At 43.5% G+C, this 18,872-nt stretch overlaps 1 protein-coding gene across 4 annotated transcripts in view; it reads right to left on the bottom strand.

The window, feature by feature from the left end:
• Positions 1 to 8,137: 8,137 nt before the first annotated feature.
• Positions 8,138 to 18,872, bottom strand: part of CARMIL3 (capping protein regulator and myosin 1 linker 3) — a 139,542-nt gene continuing 128,807 nt past the window's right edge. For 2 of the 4 annotated variants that reach the window (XM_040354355.1, XM_040354349.1), the window contains exons 37-40: positions 15,435 to 15,621; positions 15,050 to 15,139; positions 13,470 to 13,559; positions 8,138 to 8,336 (exon numbers count right to left, since the gene is read on the bottom strand). In XM_040354355.1, coding sequence (XP_040210289.1) covers positions 8,299 to 8,336; positions 13,470 to 13,559; positions 15,050 to 15,139; positions 15,435 to 15,621 — 405 coding nt within the window. In that variant the 3' untranslated portion in view covers positions 8,138 to 8,298. Of the gene's footprint in view, positions 8,337 to 13,469; positions 13,560 to 15,049; positions 15,140 to 15,434; positions 15,622 to 18,872 lie in introns of those variants that run through there. The other 2 variants (XM_040354359.1, XM_040354369.1) reach the window with 2 other exon arrangements.

Here is an 18,872-nt window from a genome sequence, read left to right on the forward strand (position 1 = left end):
GTGTGCAGTTGGGATTTAAATGAACTATGACACTGAACACTCTGCAGTGCATTGTGACAACCCCAACACACACCATATTGCCAAATATTGGGATTTTGGATGTGTTGCCTGACGAAGAGGTCCTGTGCGACTTCGAAACGTTGCTTTTTTGTGCTCGTTTCTATGCATTAAAATGTTTTGGATGTTTTTCTAAATGATCCTCAGAGTGCTGGCGAATATATCTACATGATCGCTTTTCCAGTTCCCAGCTGGTGATCGCTTCAGCACCCTCTTTTCTTATTGGCCGCTCTCCAGGAAGGTGTGCAATTGGAATATTTTTGAGATTGCTGAATTACTAGTCTATTCATATAAATTATTTTAAAGTGAAATTTTAAGTGGAATTTTCTTGTATACATGCTCACTAAAACCTGAAACCAGGCGGGGCAACGTTCATGTGAAAGTCAACAGTAAAGTCATTATTATCCCAACACTTCATACTGCTATATGCCTGTTGTACTATATACTGTACTTGTATGAGAAAGTATCCGGTTCTCTTTGTATTGCTTCTTTTATGTGAAATCTCTGGTGTTTCTGCTAGTCTACTTGTTTTCCTATTAAAAACTGGCCACGCTAAGCAGGAAAGCACAGCACGGTCAGTTCTCTAGCTATGCTTGGCATTCAGCCTGTTCTCCTCCAATGATCAGACTTGTCCTGAAACGCCCCCGCTGCACAGCCATTCCTTGGGAAGCTCAGTGTGCTGCTGCTTCTCCTACCCCAGCCATTACAGCCCTTATGCAGCTGAGAACCGAGAGAATGTGATCACTTATAAAAATGTTTTGTCTTTCATTTCTATTTTAACCACTTACTTGCTGGGCACTTAAACCCCCCTCCTGCTCAGACCAATTTTCAGCTTTCAGCGCTGTCACACTTTGAATGACAACTGCGCTGTAATGCTACACTGTACCCAAATTACATTTTTATTATTTTTCCCCACAAATAGAGCTTTCTTTTGGTGGTATTTGATCACCTCTGTTTTTTTTTATAAAAGACGGAAAAAAAAGAAAATACAAAAGCTTTATATTTTGTTATAACATTTTGCAAACGGGTAATTTTTCTCCTTCATTGATGTACGCTGATGAGGCTGCACTGATGGGCACGATAGGCTGCATTGATGGGCACTGATAAGGGGGCACTGGTGGGCACTGATAGGCAGCACTGATGGGCACTGATGAGGAGTCACAGGTGGGCACTGATGAGGTGGCATTGGTGGGCCCTGAGAGGTGGCACTGATGTGCAGGACTGGAGGGCCTTGGTGGGTGGCTCTGAAGGGCACTAATAGGTGGCACTGATAGGTGGCAGTAATGGACAGTGATGGGCACTGGTAGGTGACACTGATAGGCAGCACCGCTTAGTAGCACTGAGGAGGCATTGATTGGCAACACTGGTGGTCATTGATAGGGGGCACTGATATACACTGGTGGGCACTGATATGCACTTTGTGGGCACTGGCAAGTAGTACTGATTGGCACAGATGAGGCGGCTGTGCCTCTTCCTCTTCAGGACCGATGTCCCGTACACAGAAGCCGGCTTTATTTTCTCCTCATGCTGTTAGCGGGAGGAGAAAAAAAATGATTACTGATCTTTTGTTTACATCACGTGATGAGCTCTCATTGGCTGACAGCTGATCACGTGGTAAGGGGCCTGTATCTCATTGACTCGGTGAACACAGCACGCACATGCAGGGAGTGCGTGGGGAGCGTGCAAAGGGGAGGATGTTTATTGATGGCCTCCGGCAATGTAGGCCCGCGCTGTAGCCGTCATTCAGCTATAGCGTGGATGGGAACAGGTTAAACTGAATGGGTTGTTTTACAAGGTGATTGTTTACAATTATTTTAAGGTGGAACCCCAGATTAGAAGTGAAAGGGTTTGTAAACCCTCTTTTTTTTTTTCAAGTCATACCTCCACTGTGCAGTTCGTTTTGCATAGTGTCGTCAGAACCTTGTCTTCTGGGGTCCCCCGGTGGCTCTCGCGGCTCCTCCCCACATCGGTTAATCCCCTGGGAGAAGTGCTCTCCCGGGGGGTTACCTTGCGGGTGCGCTCCCGAGTCCAACATTTGCGTCTCCTGACACAGAATGCCACACTCGGCCCCACCCCCGGGTCATTGGATTTGATTGACAGCAGCAGGAGCCAATGGCTGCACTGCTATCAATCTATCCAATCAAGAGCCGAGAACCCCAGGCAGAGAGGAAGAGCGTGTCTCCGCCGAGGGATAGAAAGGCTGAGGTGAGTAAAACGGGGGGGCGTGTAAGGTAAAAAACACAAGGGTTTACGACCCTTGGAACCACATACTTGCGCAGATGTGAAGCAACATACAGATTCTTTCGGTTGCACACTCCGTCCAATTTTGCTGCACACTAGCATTCCCAAATCAATGCGATACAGTTCATTCCTGTCTAACTAAACACAGGCTACCCAGTGAGTTCCTTCTCAGAGGTAAGAGTCCTGAAGAGGCAAAGTCCTTGTTCAGGAAGTTTTCCATAGTGAGGTCCAGGAGTTGGTACATCTTTGGATCGATGTTGTTGCCATCCACCTAGGTGAGTATGTGTGTTTATTTTTTTCTAATCCCACACTTTTCTTTTAGGCATTCGCACATGCACAACAAATGATCACTGTATTGTTCGTAATATGGTTTTCCTGTGATTGTCAGCACAATCTAGTTACCATAAGGCGAAACGCGACTAAACGCAAGTTACCGCGTTCACACGCGTTTTTACAGCTGTTACAGGCAATTGGCGTTTCAAATGCCTCTGAACATCTGTCCTGAACGCATTTTTTTGCTTTCCAAAAAATGCTCCTAAACTCAACTGCCTAGAAACGACTATAAACGGCCCTGTGTACTGATAAGATAACACAGAGGAGAGTTCAGGGGCAGCTGACAAAAAAATGCCCAACTGCTCCTAAACATCCGTTTACCAGCAGCAGTGTACAATGAGGCCTAATGCAGTATTTTCTTAAAATACCTCAATAAAAAAACAAAAACAAAGAAAAATAGCACTATGGCCATTAGATGGAACTGATGATCATAGGAGATAATAATATTACAAACAATACAGCAGTCATTTGTTGCACCTGAGCAAATGCTTAAAGCGGGGGTTCACCCTTAGAGGGCACTTTTCCCCCTTAGATTCCTGCTCGTTATTACTAGGGGAATCGGCTATTTATTTAAAAATAGGTGCAGTACTTACCCGTTTACGAGACGCATCCTCTCCGTCGCTTCTGGGTATGGGCTTCGGGAATGGGCGTTCCTTCTTGATTGACAGGTTTCCGAGAGGCTTCCGACGGTCGCATCCATCGCGTCACGATTTTCCGAAAGAAGCCGAACGTCGGTGCGCAGGCGCAGTATAGAGCCGCACCGACGTTCGGCTTCTTTCGGCTACGAGTGACGCGATGGATGCGACCGTCGGAAGCCTCTCGGAAGACTGTCAATCAAGAAGGAACGCCCGCTCCCGAAGACCATACCCGGAAGCGACGGAAGAAGATGCAGCTCGAAAACGGGTAAGTACTGCACCTATTTTAATACAAATAGCCGATTCCCCTAGACCGAACGAGCAGGAATCTAGGGGAAGAAAAAAAAATTTTTTAGAAATGGGTGAACTCCCGCTTTAAGACATCCGCACAGTAATTTTTTCATACGTAGGTTTGTTAGATGCCTGCATTCTGCAACACATGGTTCTGCCGACCCTTCATCACTACAGGACACAGCAGGGGACCAGACACCCAGAAGTTTGTCAGATGTTGAAGATCCTTCAGCAGCAACAATAGATCTTCAACAAGACAAAGATCAGCAATCCAAGCAGCAGGGGTTTTTGTTTTTTTGGGAAGCAACATAGTTACTTTAAAGGCAACCGTGCTCATTAGGGCAAAACAACAGGTGTGCTCCAATCACCCTTTCTATCCCAAGCATATACCTAGCTTTACTTTGCTCCTCCCACCATTTTGTTCACAGTAAAAAGCAGGAGAATTCTCTGGCATTTCCAGGTATGGAGATCTCAGACTTCCGTCGAAGGGGCATGACCGAAAAAGGTCTGCCGATCAGCTCCTGATCAGCAAATCCCAGCCAATGGCCCCTCTATTTTCCCCTCTATTTCTTTTGGTGACTGCTGTCAGTGAGAAAATAAGGGAAGAGCTAAAATTTTAGGCTACTTTCACACTGGGGCGGGGGGGGGGGGGGCGCTTTTTCGCTGTTATAGCAGCACTTTTCGGCCACTGGCGGGGCGCTTTTAACCTCCACTAGTGGCTGAATAAAGCGTTAAAAGTGCCATTGCCGGAGTGCTTTGCAGGCACTTCGGTAGCGCTGCCTATTGATTTCAATGGCAGGGGCGGTGAAGAAGCGCTGTATACACCACTCTCGTACCGCCCCAAAGATGCTGCTTGCAGGACCTTTCTTCCTATCCTGCAAGCGCACTGCCCCAGTTTAATAGCACTTGGGGTTTCACACTGGTGTGGCTTGAGAGGCGTTTTTCAGGCGCTATTTTTTGGGCAAAAACACATGAAAAGCACCCCAATGTGAAAGGCATCTTAGCGTTGTCACCAGAAAACAGGGTAAAAGTAAAATTATCCAATGGGAACATCTATCCTGGTGACAACTGTCTAAGGCCCCATACACATGATAGAATCCATCCGCTGAAAAATCCCAGCGAATGGGTTTCAGCGGATAGATCCTATGGTGTGTACACTCCAGCAGATCTGTTTCCACGGATATTTATCCCCTGGGATGGATTTCCAGCAGATAAATATTTGATGACATGCTATCAAATCTATCCGCTGGAATCCATCCCAACGGATGGATCCGCTGGTCTGTATAGACTCACCGGATCCATTCGTCCGAAGGGATCCCCCGCATGCGTCGTAATGATTCGACGCATGCGTGGAATTCCTTATATGACAGCGTCGCGCACGTCGCCGCATCATAATCGCGGCGACGGCGCGACACGTCACCGCCAGAGGATTTCGGCGCGGATTTCAATGCGATGGTGAGTACACTCCATCGCATGGAAATCCGCACAAATCCTCGAGAGGATTTATCCGTGGAAACGGTCCGCTGGACCGTATTGGCGGATAAATCCTCTCGTGTGTATGGGGCCTAAGATGGGAATTCCCTTCATTTTGGGAAGATTTTCTTCAGTTTTCTGTTGCATCACCACTAGTGAAGGGAAATTTCCCTATTGGGACACAGGCAGAAAAAAAAGTAAAGGATATAAAAGGGTATTCAATACTTTCCTACTTTTTACAAAAATGTTTTCAATATGCCGTACATACGATACTCGCACATTACCAATCATGAGTGATTGTTCTTGTAGTGTATGTCAAGGTAAAACTTTTTTTGTAGTTTTGGATAGAATACTGAGGGGTTATTTTTGCTGTCTGTTTTCCAGTGAGATGATTTCCCTCACTTCCTATCCTAATACAACAAAAAATGTGAGGAAATCTCCCTGATATGAAGGGAATTTGCCTCTTAGACAGCAGAACATTTGTCCCCTATGGATGATTTACTGTGACTTCTTCCTCTGTTGACAACTCTAAATGTGGAAAGATTTCTACAAATTTTCTGTCTCAGTGACAATAATCAACAAGAAAAATATTGAAGTAAATTTCACCGGTGGTGACAAATACAGTAATAAAAACTTGACAGAATATCTAATACTTCCCCAGTCTCAAGCCTCGTACACACGCTCATTTTTCATGGCAAGAAAACTCCTGGCAAAGCTTTTTGCAGAGAAAACCGTTCGTGTGTATGGTTTCTCGTCGCGAAAACTGTTGTGAATCTTGACGAGCAAAAAAAGAGAACCTGCTCTCTATTTTCTCTTCGGAGTCTCAATTTTCTGGTCGTGATTCTCGTTGGGCTGGTTTACGACGAGAAAAACGTTTGTGTGTATGCTTTTCCGAGTCTTCAAAACCTGTGTATGGTCAGAATCAAGTATGAGACGGGAGCGCACCTTCCGTAAAACTAGCGTTCGTAATGGAGATAGCACATTCATCAAGCTGTAACAGACTGAAAAGCACTATAGCCCAAGATGATAGGTTTGGAAAGACACCGCTTCACATCTGTGCTCATAGAAGAAAGAGGGGGGTGTGTGAGAAAAGAGAACCCCCTCTTGAGTAGCCTCTTACCGCAAAGCAAATATATATCAGCGTGTCACAGGTGCAATCTCAGCCTCAATCTCTGCTCAGCGTCTCTGGATGGCTCAGGGTTCATGCATAGAAAAGATGATAGGAAACAGACACATAGCGTGATCCTGCTTAAAAATCTTTAATCGCCCAATAAAAACGTCATCCAATACACTCACATGTATAAAACTTTAAAATGGCATATCTCACTGATTTACCCAGGTCGGGTCAGGCTATCCACATCACCAAACACTCGTTGCTGATCAAGCTGTGAGGAGGGGAGCGATCTCTAATGCCGACTGACAATCAGACTGCTTCACTTGGTTCAGCCCTGACTAGTTTCATCCCAAGGGATATCATCCCTAACATGAGATTAGCAAAAGCAGCCCCAAGGGTGGCGCCAGTGGAATCGAACTTCTCCTTTATAGCGCTGTTGTACGTGTTGTACGTCACTACGTTTGAGAACAACGAGATTTTGGCTTGACAGTGTGTATGCAAGGAAAGCTTGACAAGAATCACGTCGAGAAAAACAACGGGTTTTTTTTACGACAGAATTCTCGGCCGTGTGTACGAGGCTTCAGATTGAAAACTTTTTGACTTCACACTTTTTTTTGGGGGGGCAGTACAGGTTTTCTCAACCCCTAAGAATTTTTCATCATATCTGCAGACGGGGGAAGGGTGTAAAGGTGGCCTGTCACTTTGGGAGGCCATAGATGATGCTTTTTGGTTCCCCGAAAAACATCATCCATTCCATGGCCAACACAGCCAGTGTTGATGGTGGCCTAAACAGCCGATGTTGATGGTGGGATCCCGCTCGTGGAACTATTCTCCCAGTGGGGGGGGGGGGGTGCAGCCATCCTTGCTAGGTGACCACCATGATTATTGCTAGCAGCTATAGCCGCTGGCAACAATCGCAAGTACAATTTGACATTCTGGTTGTACTCAAGACGATTGATAGATTGATTTGGGTACAGTCAGCCTGCCCATTGATGGTTTGAATCTTAGCCAGTCCCTGCTGAACCGGCCGAGATTCGAACCGTCTATGGCTTCCTTTTGTTTCAAATCCAGATTTCTTTACCTACCTTGTTTAGAACTTAATTTTCTCATTTTTAACAAAAGGAAATCCACCTATTTCAATCCTTAGAAGCCCAATCAGCAGATAAGAGATAAAAGGATCAGAAGGAAAGAAAAAGGCTGCTTTATTCTGTACATGTTATTTCAACACATATAATAAAGATAAATAAGGATATATAGCAATTTCGGTTGAGCCACATGACTTTATAGGCCCAGGAACAGTTGTAGCCACTGCAGTAACACACTAGTGTGCGAGGAAGCTTACCTATGACTCTGACTTAAACAATATCAAACTCTTGGAAAACATATTCTTTTTTTTTTTTAAAGTGTATTTTGTGCGTGTACTCGAGAGAGGAGCCGGACTGCAGGAGTTGGGAGTAGGCAGGCCTCCCCCAGAGGCAATCTGCCATCTTTCTCCATGCCCCGGGTGGCAATGGCGGGTGTGTGAGGGGGTCCTCCCACACAGCCCGCCCTACCTGCTCTGCTTTGAAGCCCAACGGGGCAGAGGGACTCCCTATAAGGGAGTGAGAGGATTAGCCCGCTCAACCAGCCCCATTAGTCCTTCGCCTCTCTTTTAGAGACCGCGTGGTCAAAGTGCGTGTGTTAACCCAATTTAGAGTGCGTGTGTAGGTGTGGTGGTTTTTGTGGGAGGGGGGTGGGTGTACTAAGCACAGGCTTACCTTGCATAGCACACCCACCGGGAGCCGGGCTGAGACCACCAAACTCAATTCACATGAAGCCGAGACCGGGATCCGAACCTCTAGCTGCAGAGGTGAATGGCTTGTCAGCTCAGTGCCAATCGCGTTGAGCCACCGCAGCTCCCTTTGGAAAACATATTCTAATAATCTAAAAGCAATATTATTTCCTGTCTCTAAACCATCGTCTTGCACATATTCGGTATACAAGAAAACAACCATTTATCAAGGTTTAAAGATTTATTAGGTGCTGAAAATGCACAGATGTATGTTATAGGCCTCTTAGTGCAACCTAGACTAAGGTTGGGCACTCTGTATGGTGTGTTCACAGGCAGATTTCCAATAAGTCACACTTCAAGTTTTCCAGATGGTGGAGCCAAGCTTATGAAGGCAGACTCTTTGCATCTCTCTCTTTGGCATCTGCAATGAAAACGTACATCAGTGCAAAAACATTTTTTTTTACATACACATAATATACATGGCATTTTTTTTTACATCTTTGTTACCACTCTGAACGTTCGCTATCTATTGATTCTGAAATTCATAGAGTTATGCAGACTCTTTCTCTCGCACTTCCCCTTTCAGCTGTGTGCTTCTGCACTTCCCTTCTCCCTATATTTCTCTACATTGCATTTGTGCAAAGACTATACCGCTTCTCTAGAACACCTTAACTGCATGCAGGTTCATCAAATATGTTGTTAAGTGCATCAATGCTCTTAAAGGGCCCCAACGATGGCCGATAGAGCAAACATCTTAAAGACTACCTGGCCTGGTTTATAATTCAAGCCTTACCACTGCTCAATGTTTCACTCTGGGTGACTTTGTAACTGTTTTTGCTGGACAGCTGTGTCATTTTATGCCCTGTCTTTATTGTTGTTTACCTTGCATATTAACCACTTGAGAACCGCGCTAGAGACGAAAGACGTCCACAGCGCGGCTCTCAACTGTTGGGTGGACGTCCCTGGACGTCCTGCCGTTTACATCTTTAATGTTCCCCTAGGAAAAAGATTTTACGGTAAGTAAAAACTCCTATTTTCTTAATTGTACATTAAGGGACATGTATGTATTATTAACTATGTATTAAGCTACATAGGGACACCCAAAGACAGTCTAACTGAGGGTTTGTCAACTGAGGGCTTGGAAACACAACAAACAATGGGCTAACAGTCCCACATGAGCAACAGGATAACAGAAGAGACTCAGTAGAGATCACCTGAAGACTGAAGCTGGCATCAGCATGAGGCTTGAACACTCACTTAGTAAAACCTATAAAAGATGTATTTAACAGAAGACCAGGTGGTAGCCTTAAAAAATATGAGAAACTTGTCTGATGCTAAAAGCCAATAAAGCCCTAACTTCTCTAGCAGAGTGCTCTTTGAAAGAGAAAATTGGAACCTTGGCCTTAAGTCTGTAGGCTCAAATGAGGAGCTGAGGAATCTACCCTGAGATAATGGCACGAGAAGTAGGCTGTTCTCTAAAGTGACCCTCTGGAATCACGAACAAAGAATGAGTCTGTCAGAAAGAGACTGTAGCCGAGAGATACACTCTAACAGCAAATACCATACCCAGACAGGGGAGGAAAACCTTGGGATGTTGTGGATCATAGAGATGGGAGAACAATGTCCTTGTTAAGGTGGAAGGAAGAAACCAGCTTGGAAAGAAAAGGGGCCTTCTGTCTCAAAACAACCTTATGTTTATGTAGCAGAAGAAAGGGTTCCTTGAAGGTTAAGACTGCCAACTCAGAAAGTTTCTTTGCAGAGGTGATGACAAGGAAGAAAGCAACCTTGTGATTAATAGTAGACAGGGGAATAACCCTGATTGGCTCAAAGAATGGTTTCTAGGGAACCAAAAGAACCAGGCTGAGATCTCACAGTCACTGGGGAACATACAGAGGGAAAAATACATACAACATCCTGCATGAATGCTTCCATTAAAGAGTTATGCCGCGTACACACGATCGGAAATTTTGACAAGAAAACCGTGGATTTTTTTTGTTGACGGAATTTTGGCTCAAACTTGTTTTGCATACACACCAAATTCCGATCATCAAGAATGCAGTAACATACAACACTACGACGAGCCGAGAAAAATGTTCAGTGCTTCCGAGCATGTGTCGACTTGATTCCAAGCGTGTATAGGATTTTTCTCAGTCGGAATTGCATACAGACAATCAGAATTTCCGACAAGAACTTTTCCCGTCGGAAAATTTGAGAACCAGCTCTCAAATTTTTCTTGGCGGAAATTCCGACAGAAAAATTCCATTGGGGCCTACACACGGTCGGAATTTCCGTCCAAAAGCTCACATCGGACCGATCGTGTGAACGCGGCATAAGAGACAAGCAGTCTTTAAATAAAAATTACTAGGACCAAAATGTTACACTTGATGGTACTCAAGGCCAGATTTTGATTCAGACGAGCCTGGAGAAGAGACAGAAATCATCCTTCTGAGAAATTCCTTGCCTTACATGGGAGAAAAATGCTTTCTGTGAGTGATAATAGACTTGGCGAGAAGTTGACTTCCTAGCTTTTAAGAGCATATGGATAACTGAATCAGGTGAGCCCTGTAGTCTTTAAAGGTTTTGTGGACATTGACTGACAGGGTCTGTTGTGACTATTCCCTCAGTAGAAGATTTTGAGCCAAAGGGTCCTCTGCAAATGTACCAAAAGGAGACTTTTTCTGGATATTAGGCGTATAATATATAATATCCATCTATCCATCAACACAGTAGAGCAGAACAACTGCCATAAGCTCCAATTGTTGGAGGACAGAAGGATCCATTAGATAAGATCCAGAATCCAATTGGCCAAGGCCTGACAGTGAGACATTGTGGCAATGGCCAGTTGCAAATCAGGGCCTGTGAGGGAGAATAAGGCATTGGAATAGGCTTTTAGACTCTTGTTGGGGCCAGATTCACAAATGAGATACGACGGCGTATCTCCTGATACGCCGTCGTATCTCTGTTTCTATCTATGCGACTGATTCATAGAATCAGTTACGCATTGATAGCCATAAGATCCGACAGGTGTAATTGTTTTACACTGTCGGATCTTAAGATGCAATACCGCGGCCGCCGCTGGGGGGAGTTTGCGTCGTAAACCAGCGTCGGTTATGCAAATTAGGAGTTACGGCGATCCCCGACGGTTTTTCGCGTTCGCTACATCGCCGCTAGTCTAGTTTCCCGTCGCAAAGTTAGTCGTTTTTTTTTGGTGCCTTAACTTTACACAGCAATCGTATTGCTGTGTAAAGTATGGCCGTCATTCCCGCGTCGAAATTTCAAACATAACGTCGTTTGCGTAAGCCGTCCGGGAATACGGAATTACGCTACGCACGTCGCCGTTCAAAAAAATGACGTCACGGCGCGCAAAGCACGGCGGGAGTTAAGAAACGGAGCATGCGCAGTAGGTCCGGAGGCCGCCGGCGTAGTTTTCATCGCAAGTGCTTGGTGAATCAGGCACTTGCGATGAAAAAATGAAAAATTGTGGCGGTGTAACGTATCTACGATACGTTACGCCGCCGCTGCCCTACGTGAATCTGGCCCTTGGCCACAAGAACTTTAAGCACTAGGATGTCATTAACAGAGACATTCAAAATCTATTTAAGACAGAAATGGGCTGGATCCACTATAGGGATGGGCCACTTTTTAGGAAACTCCTCAATTAGAAATTGCTGAGCAAAACACTTAGGAGGAGTAAAGACTTTCTTTGGATTAGGACAATGACTGTATAAAACAGATTGAAATAGTGAGTGTACAGGAAAGCATATAATAGGCTGGGGACCTTTAAGACATTGCAGACTGGTAACCTTAGGTATGGCTAACACAGGCTGTGCCAGGTCTAGACACATGTGCACTGCATCAATAAGGACCAAAATGGTATCCTTAAGTGTTGGAGTGATGTCTATAGATTTACACCCCTGCATTCTAAGTCAGCACACATGGCTGATATTCTACCCATAAACTCAGACACAGTAGCTGAGAACTCATCCCTGGATAAAAGGGAGCAGCTGCAGAGCAGAAATGGTTAAAGCCATCTGTGACCTTGTCACCGAAGAAAGCAAGGAGCACAATACATGTGAGGATTGTAGGGTGCCATAGAGGAGAAGGCAGGAAAGGATGTTCACAGACTTGCTTAGAGGACTGCATATTCTATAAAAATGGCATGCACAGTCACAGTGTTTGAAATGAAAAAGAGAATGTACAAACTTAGTGGAGACATATGGACAGTAAGGCCTGTTTTATGGCACCAAATTTAAAAATGCCACAGGGCCATCTACAATTGCTGGCATGCAACCAAAAGTGTCATAGCCAGAACTCCCAAGGTAATACCTTTGGTGACTCTAAGATACAGTGCACCTAGGTTCTGATAAGGGAAAAGCCCTCACTTACTATAGTGGTGGTCCCGAGTCAACTTCTGATCCACTCCAAGTAAATGGCAAAACAAAGCAGGGTCTGGGGGACATGGCCCATTCAGACACCCTTCATTCTCCCAGTGGGAAGACCTGTAAAGCACTTTGCGTCTAACTCATATTACACTGAGGGTATCTGAGAGAGCTTCTAATGCAGAGCCAGTGCTCAGAGAACACATTACAGGCTGGTCCAGCTTCTTCCTCACAGTGGGATCTGGGTTTGGTGTCCAAGGCTATGCCAAGCGTCAGTTGACCTGGAAGCTATACAATGAACCCTAATGGTTCTGTAGCAACTGAAAAATCTTGATAGAAGAAAAAGGTCTTAATAAAAAGCATAACAAGTAGGAAATGGTTTGCTTCTCTCAGAGTACAGAGAGGACATCCATTATCCTAAGGACACTAGCAAAAAACTAAGACATGATGGGACTGGGAGGGGTTTTATTGGGCAGCCCTTACAATTGTTTTTGCCTTGTGCCCAATGCAGACAGATGCATAACCATAGATACCTGAATACATCCTGTGTCCCTTAATGTACGATCAAGAAAACATTTTGGTTTGACATACACTTTAGCAAATTTTGAGGGGTGCGATGTGGGAATTCCTGAAAGGCGCTAATCCCTGACAATGCATGGGTGAATATAGAAGAGTTTCAGATGATGTGGATTCCCCAGGAACTGCACCTCTTGAAGGCAAATAACAGGGACAGAAAAATATATCTTTTCCACAGAAGAAGAATCTTCTTTCTCTATTTTCTATTTTAACAGGCTTGTTATAAATTAAACTCTGTCATAATGTTTTTTTTTAATTATTGCCATGATAGTGTTGCATTGAATGTATTCAATAATTGATTATACTGTAGCAAGACAAATATTTTGTATTCTTGTAACTGTGCAAGAAGTTGTAATGAACACATTTACTATGTTCTGTTTATATGGAATTAAAGTCACTGCATATGGGGGTGGACTGTTGCTCCTTGTACCTCCATCCCCAACACACAAGTCAGATTGTCCCCAGAGCCTTCATTCTCAGCGTACAAGGAGTAAGCTGGAACTGTCCACTACTTGGAGCATGCAGGTCTTTTGATATATTACCTTTAAACCTTACCTGCCGTTAGCTTTTTTTTTTCTGTGAGTTTGTTTAGAACTTACCAGCCATGTGGCGTAGTCCACGTTGCAAGGCATCACCTGTCTGAGGCATTTTCTGTTCATTTGTTTGCAGTGTAATACCTGCTCCAGTCACTAGAACAAAATATCATAGCTAATCTCTCTATATATTAAAATACAGGGAAAAAATACTTAAAGAGACACTGTTACCTTGCCTACAGGTAACCCCTGATACTCATCTTGCCAGTGCTCCTTCACCGCTTCTGTCACAACTGGTGGGAATATCCAGTGCTTTTCCCAGTACAGAAAAGTATGTGACCTAATCCCATGTGACAGTGTTCAGGTCTAGCAGCCAACCGCTAGGTCTGTGTCCACTCCCCTTAGCATCCGAAACCAGCCAAACTAGACATTTTAGTGCAGGCTGCGACAGAGCTAGAAGCAGAGAGGGAGTGCTGGCAAGCATTAAACTTTTAAGGCCTTGTACACACGGCCAGACATGTCCGATGAAAACGGTCCGCGGACCGTTTTCATCGGACATGTCTGCTGGGAGGTTTTGGTCTGATGTGTGTACACACCATCAGACCAAATTCCCCGCGGACAGAAAACGCGGTGTTGTGGCGGCGACGATGATGCGGCGACGTGCGCGACCCGGTTAGTTCAATGCTTCCACGCATGCGTCGAATCAATTTGACGCATGCGCGGGATTTCGGGCCAGCGGACATGTCCGATGAGTCGTACTAACCATCGGACATGTCCGATGGACAGGCTTCCAGCAGACAAGTTTCTTAGCATTATAAGAAACTTTTTTCCGCTGGAAACCTGTCCGCTAGGCCGGAAAACTGTCCGGTAGGCTCTACACACGGTCGGACATGTCCGCGGAAACTGATCCGACGGACCAGTTTCAGCGGACATGTTCGGTCGTGTGTACAAGGCCTAAGGGTCAGCCCTTTACAGAGACAATACCACTTTGCCCTAAATGGGCAAGGTGACAGTGTCTCTTAGATTTACATCTAGTTGTGTTACTTTTCCTAATTCCTCTTGAACATCAGGCTATCCTAGTGCTTTGCTTGACCAATGCTGGGAGATAGAGGAAAGTCCTCTGTAAGCCAAAAGTCACTCATCAATTTTCCATATGATATCTCTGATTGGCCCAGTGCTGTCATATGTTGTTAATCACGTTTCTCAATACCCAGAAGTACAAAGAGTATTTCTTTGGCTTCAATTTATGAAAGAAGGATTGGGGGAGTAGAGGAAAAGTAAGGATATGTTGATGGATATAGGGGGCTATAGCAAACTCATTGCATTGCCCTAATTCGGCGAAGAACAAGTTTAATTAAGGTGCTGACCAAAACAGCCAATTTGTTTTTTATGGGCCGGTTATTAAACAGTTGGGGAAAAATTTCCCTTTTCTTCTGGTTTTCATATGTCTGTATCAGTGATGTTTAGCTGGACCCAAACATAATTATATTTTGTAATGGGATTTTTTTTGAACCACGCTCTTCAAAAAAGAAAACATTTTTTTCTCTATACAGTGAGTTGCAATCATGTCTTCTTTGCATTGCCCACTGTATGTGATTGTTGAGTGTACATTATTATGTTTTCTTATTGTTATAACAAGATCTCACCAGAAGTTGGCGCTTCAGCTGAGTCACATGACTGCATCCTTCGAGATCGCTGAGGCTTAAGAGGAGGCCTACGCACAGGTGGTGCACCATCTATTGTAAGCATTTAAAAAAAAGTAAGTTATTACATTACAGAGCAAGGGTTGCTGTAAGTCACAGTAGAATGGAAAGAGAGAGGGCACACAAACAGCAAACTATAATGGATAGCAAATGTCAGAAATGAAAACAAATGCAGAATGTAGAGATAAACAGCAAGGCTGAATGCATTTACAAACCAAAACTGAGAAAGCGGTAACAGATATAGGCAGCAAAAATGCAGACTTGGGTAAACGTGGGTGAGAGAGTGTGCACTGCATGCTGTGTAGTCTTTGCAATGGGCTGTTCCCACCTCCCGCTGGGGGGGCCGCCTCTTTCACAGGTTCTCTGATTCTTGGTCTGGGCACTGGAATTTCCTTCCTCGCCTCTTCCGGACATTCGGTATCACCTTGCCCCCCCCCACAAGACACTTTCCTACCCCGTGGGGCAGCAATTGGCCGCAGTTCTGCAGAATGGGGGCAGGAAACAGTAAGACCCCCCTGGAAAAACAAGGGACGGGAATGTGCAGTGAATGGGAAGTAAACATTATCTGTTACCCTGTTATTTGGGGGACAGATTGCTTCATATTAAAATAACGTAGATCAAACTACCCCATCACTCAGTTCTGTTAGTAACACACTAGTGACATTTTCTGTATTTCATAGTAACATGCAAGACGCAAAAGATATAGTGACGGCATTAAAACCTAAACTATTTTCTTTATAGTAGATGACCCAACCACCACACAATTCATTGCCAAATGGCCCCTACTTTTCCAGTGCGCGGATGAACAAAGAAGTTTATATAAACATATTTAACTTGAAAAAACACAGAATCATTTACTGTTCAACTTTTAGTTCTGCTACAGAGCTAGAATGGGTGCAGTTCAAATGATGGTTTTCAGCCCAAAGCAAAAATTTAGATGTAATAAAAGTAAACTGCATCTGCATTCCAATATCTGCTAGTTTGATAAGTTGTCTTAAGCAACAATGGTGCAGTATAAGGATACACAAAGCCACTCACACATCAATGCTTAATAATAATGCCGATGACATAATTCAATCTGTATGATTAGGCACTGATGTGTTAAATAAGTTAGCACTGCATTGCACAGAAACAGATTTTTTTTAACCATACTAATTCAGAAGAATTCATCAATAATTGTAAAGCTAGCCATAGATACTAGGGGGGTGACCACTAAAGACTAGTACAAGCTATGTAAATACTGTTTTTATGGACTCAGTAACAGTGTAAGTGTTACTAAATTCTAAATAATTAATTTAATATAATTTACACAAGTTACCAGTCTGGTACTCAAAGAAGGAAAAATGGTATCTCTGTGGCTGGACAGTAGTCAATGTCAACCCTCAAACCTGCCATGCTGATATTGTGCAACGTGCCCTTCCTCAGTTGGGGATGATCTGGGAAGGGTTCATAAATAAGTAATGTTGCCAGATACTGGCAATCTCAGATTCTTCTGTACCTCTGGTGCCCAAGAAAAAACTGGTATAGGGTAATTATGTGTAGACCACCTACCTACCCCCTAGGTGTTAAGTAGTTTGCAACATTTGCCATGTAAACACCTGTAGTTCACTGTCCAGGATCTCCTCAATTCAAAGCCAGTGTCTCTAGATCAGGGGTCTCAAACTGGCAGCCCTTCAGCTGTTGCGAAACCACAAGTCCCATGAGGCATTACAAGGCTGACAGTTATGCCCTGTACACACGATCGGTCAATCCGGTGAGAATGGTCTGATGGATTTTTCCATCAGTTAACTGATGAAGCTGACTGATGATCAGTCGTGCCTACACACCATCAGTTAAAAAAACGATCGTGTCAGAACGCGGTGACGTAAAACACAACAACGTGCTGAAAAAAATGAAGTTCAATGCTTCCAAGCATGCGTCGATTCTGAGCATGCGTGGATTTTTAACCGATGGACGTGCCTACAAACGATTGTTTTTTTTCTATTGGTTAGGTATCCATCGGTTAATTTTAAAACAAGTTTCAAATTTTTTAACCAATGGATAAATAACCGATGGGGCCTACACACGATCGGTTTGGTCTGATGAAAACGGTCCATCAGACCGCTCTCATCGGATTGACCGATCGTGTGTACGCGACATTACAAGCATGACTCCCACAGGCAGAGGCATGACGGGACTTTTAGTTTCGCAAAAACTGGAGGGCCGCCAGTTTGAGACCCCTGCTCTAGATATTTACCTTAGCCCAGGTTCTGATATAAGAAGGTGATGGGCCAGTTGATGTTGAATAAATTAAGTGAAATGTAGAATAAACTTTACTTGTTTTTTAAAGACGGATTGAGAGTTTTTTTGTTTTTGACCTCAAAGATTAATGGGTAAGAACTCTATAGTAGATCATCGACTAAGTGGGTTGCACAATAATGATTCTTTTGATTTCTGAAACACTTTCCAGTGCCAGAATTGGAGTCAAAAGGCATGTATGTTTTGGGAGCCGTGCTGCTTTTTTAGGAATCACTTTTCAAGCAATCCTTTAATGTTTAAGGACACGCAGGTTAGGGTATGCATGTTGGGGAAGGGGTATACATTTTCTACCTCCTTGCCAAAGGATACCAACTTACATGCCTAGTGTACCAGATTGGCATTTGTTATCCATAAAAAAAGTGTCAAATTAAAATGTAAAGATAACTGAAAACAAAAATTATGAGGACATCACTTTGCTTTAATGAGATTTTTAGAATTTTTGAATGAGATGGATCTTTTCCTTCCCATGGTTTCTTCATTTCCTCATTTTTTCCACTTCCTCTACTGGAAAATAAGAATGCCCTTGCCTTTATCCCAATGGTGACTGAGTGACCAACAAGGCTTGAATACCTCATAAAAGGAAGAGGTATTTGCTACCCATGTTAGTTACCCACAGGTACACTTTAAGCACAGCACTCCTACTGTAATATGACATGTTTGAAGTAGGTGGAAAGCTAAAGTGATCTTTAAAGCACAAATTTAGCCTTTTTACCTAGTTAAACGTGCTATTAATCAGGTGTTAAATTTACAAATAAATAAATTACACATGCAACTGTTTCCTCTGATAAATCAAACAATATTATCACATGTGATGTCTCTTAACATGCCACATTCAGCATACAATAAGTGGTGTAGCAGCGTGAAGAATCAAACCAGATGGCAGTCAGCTGTGGACCCCTAAGCGATATATATATATATATATATATATATATATATATATTCTTAAACTGATTAAAGCATAGACATGTATGCTCATATTGCATATGTATACATGTCCGTGCATTGAATATAGACACACACTAGTGTTATCTCAAGTACCAATATCTATTATCTGACCGAATCCAACCCAACCAATCGTTTTTTTTCCCTCAGAGAGACTGATTTAGATGTCAGTCATCTACTATTGGTACCGCTAAAATTACCTTCACAGACCAAAGTCTGTTTACTTAACAAAGCACCAATCTCCTGCCAAAGCAATTAAACAGTGGTTATGATTTTTGTAAAGTGAACAAATACACATTTCCGGAAAAAAATAATTGTTCAGGGTCTCATTATAATGCTATATTCATGTTTTTTTTAAATTGAGCAGCACTTCTAAATTAAGCATTACATTTTTTGCATGATAACCAAATGCAAATTCTAACTAGGATCATTATTTTCTTTTTCTTTTCAGTCTACACTAACGATCAGCCCTCCCTTAGCATGGGGTGACCAAAACAGCTTTACAATAGAAAAACATTTATTTAAT

Source organism: Rana temporaria, chromosome 1, assembly GCF_905171775.1.
Source record: "Rana temporaria chromosome 1, aRanTem1.1, whole genome shotgun sequence".
Classification (NCBI taxonomy): Eukaryota; Metazoa; Chordata; class Amphibia; order Anura; family Ranidae; genus Rana; species Rana temporaria.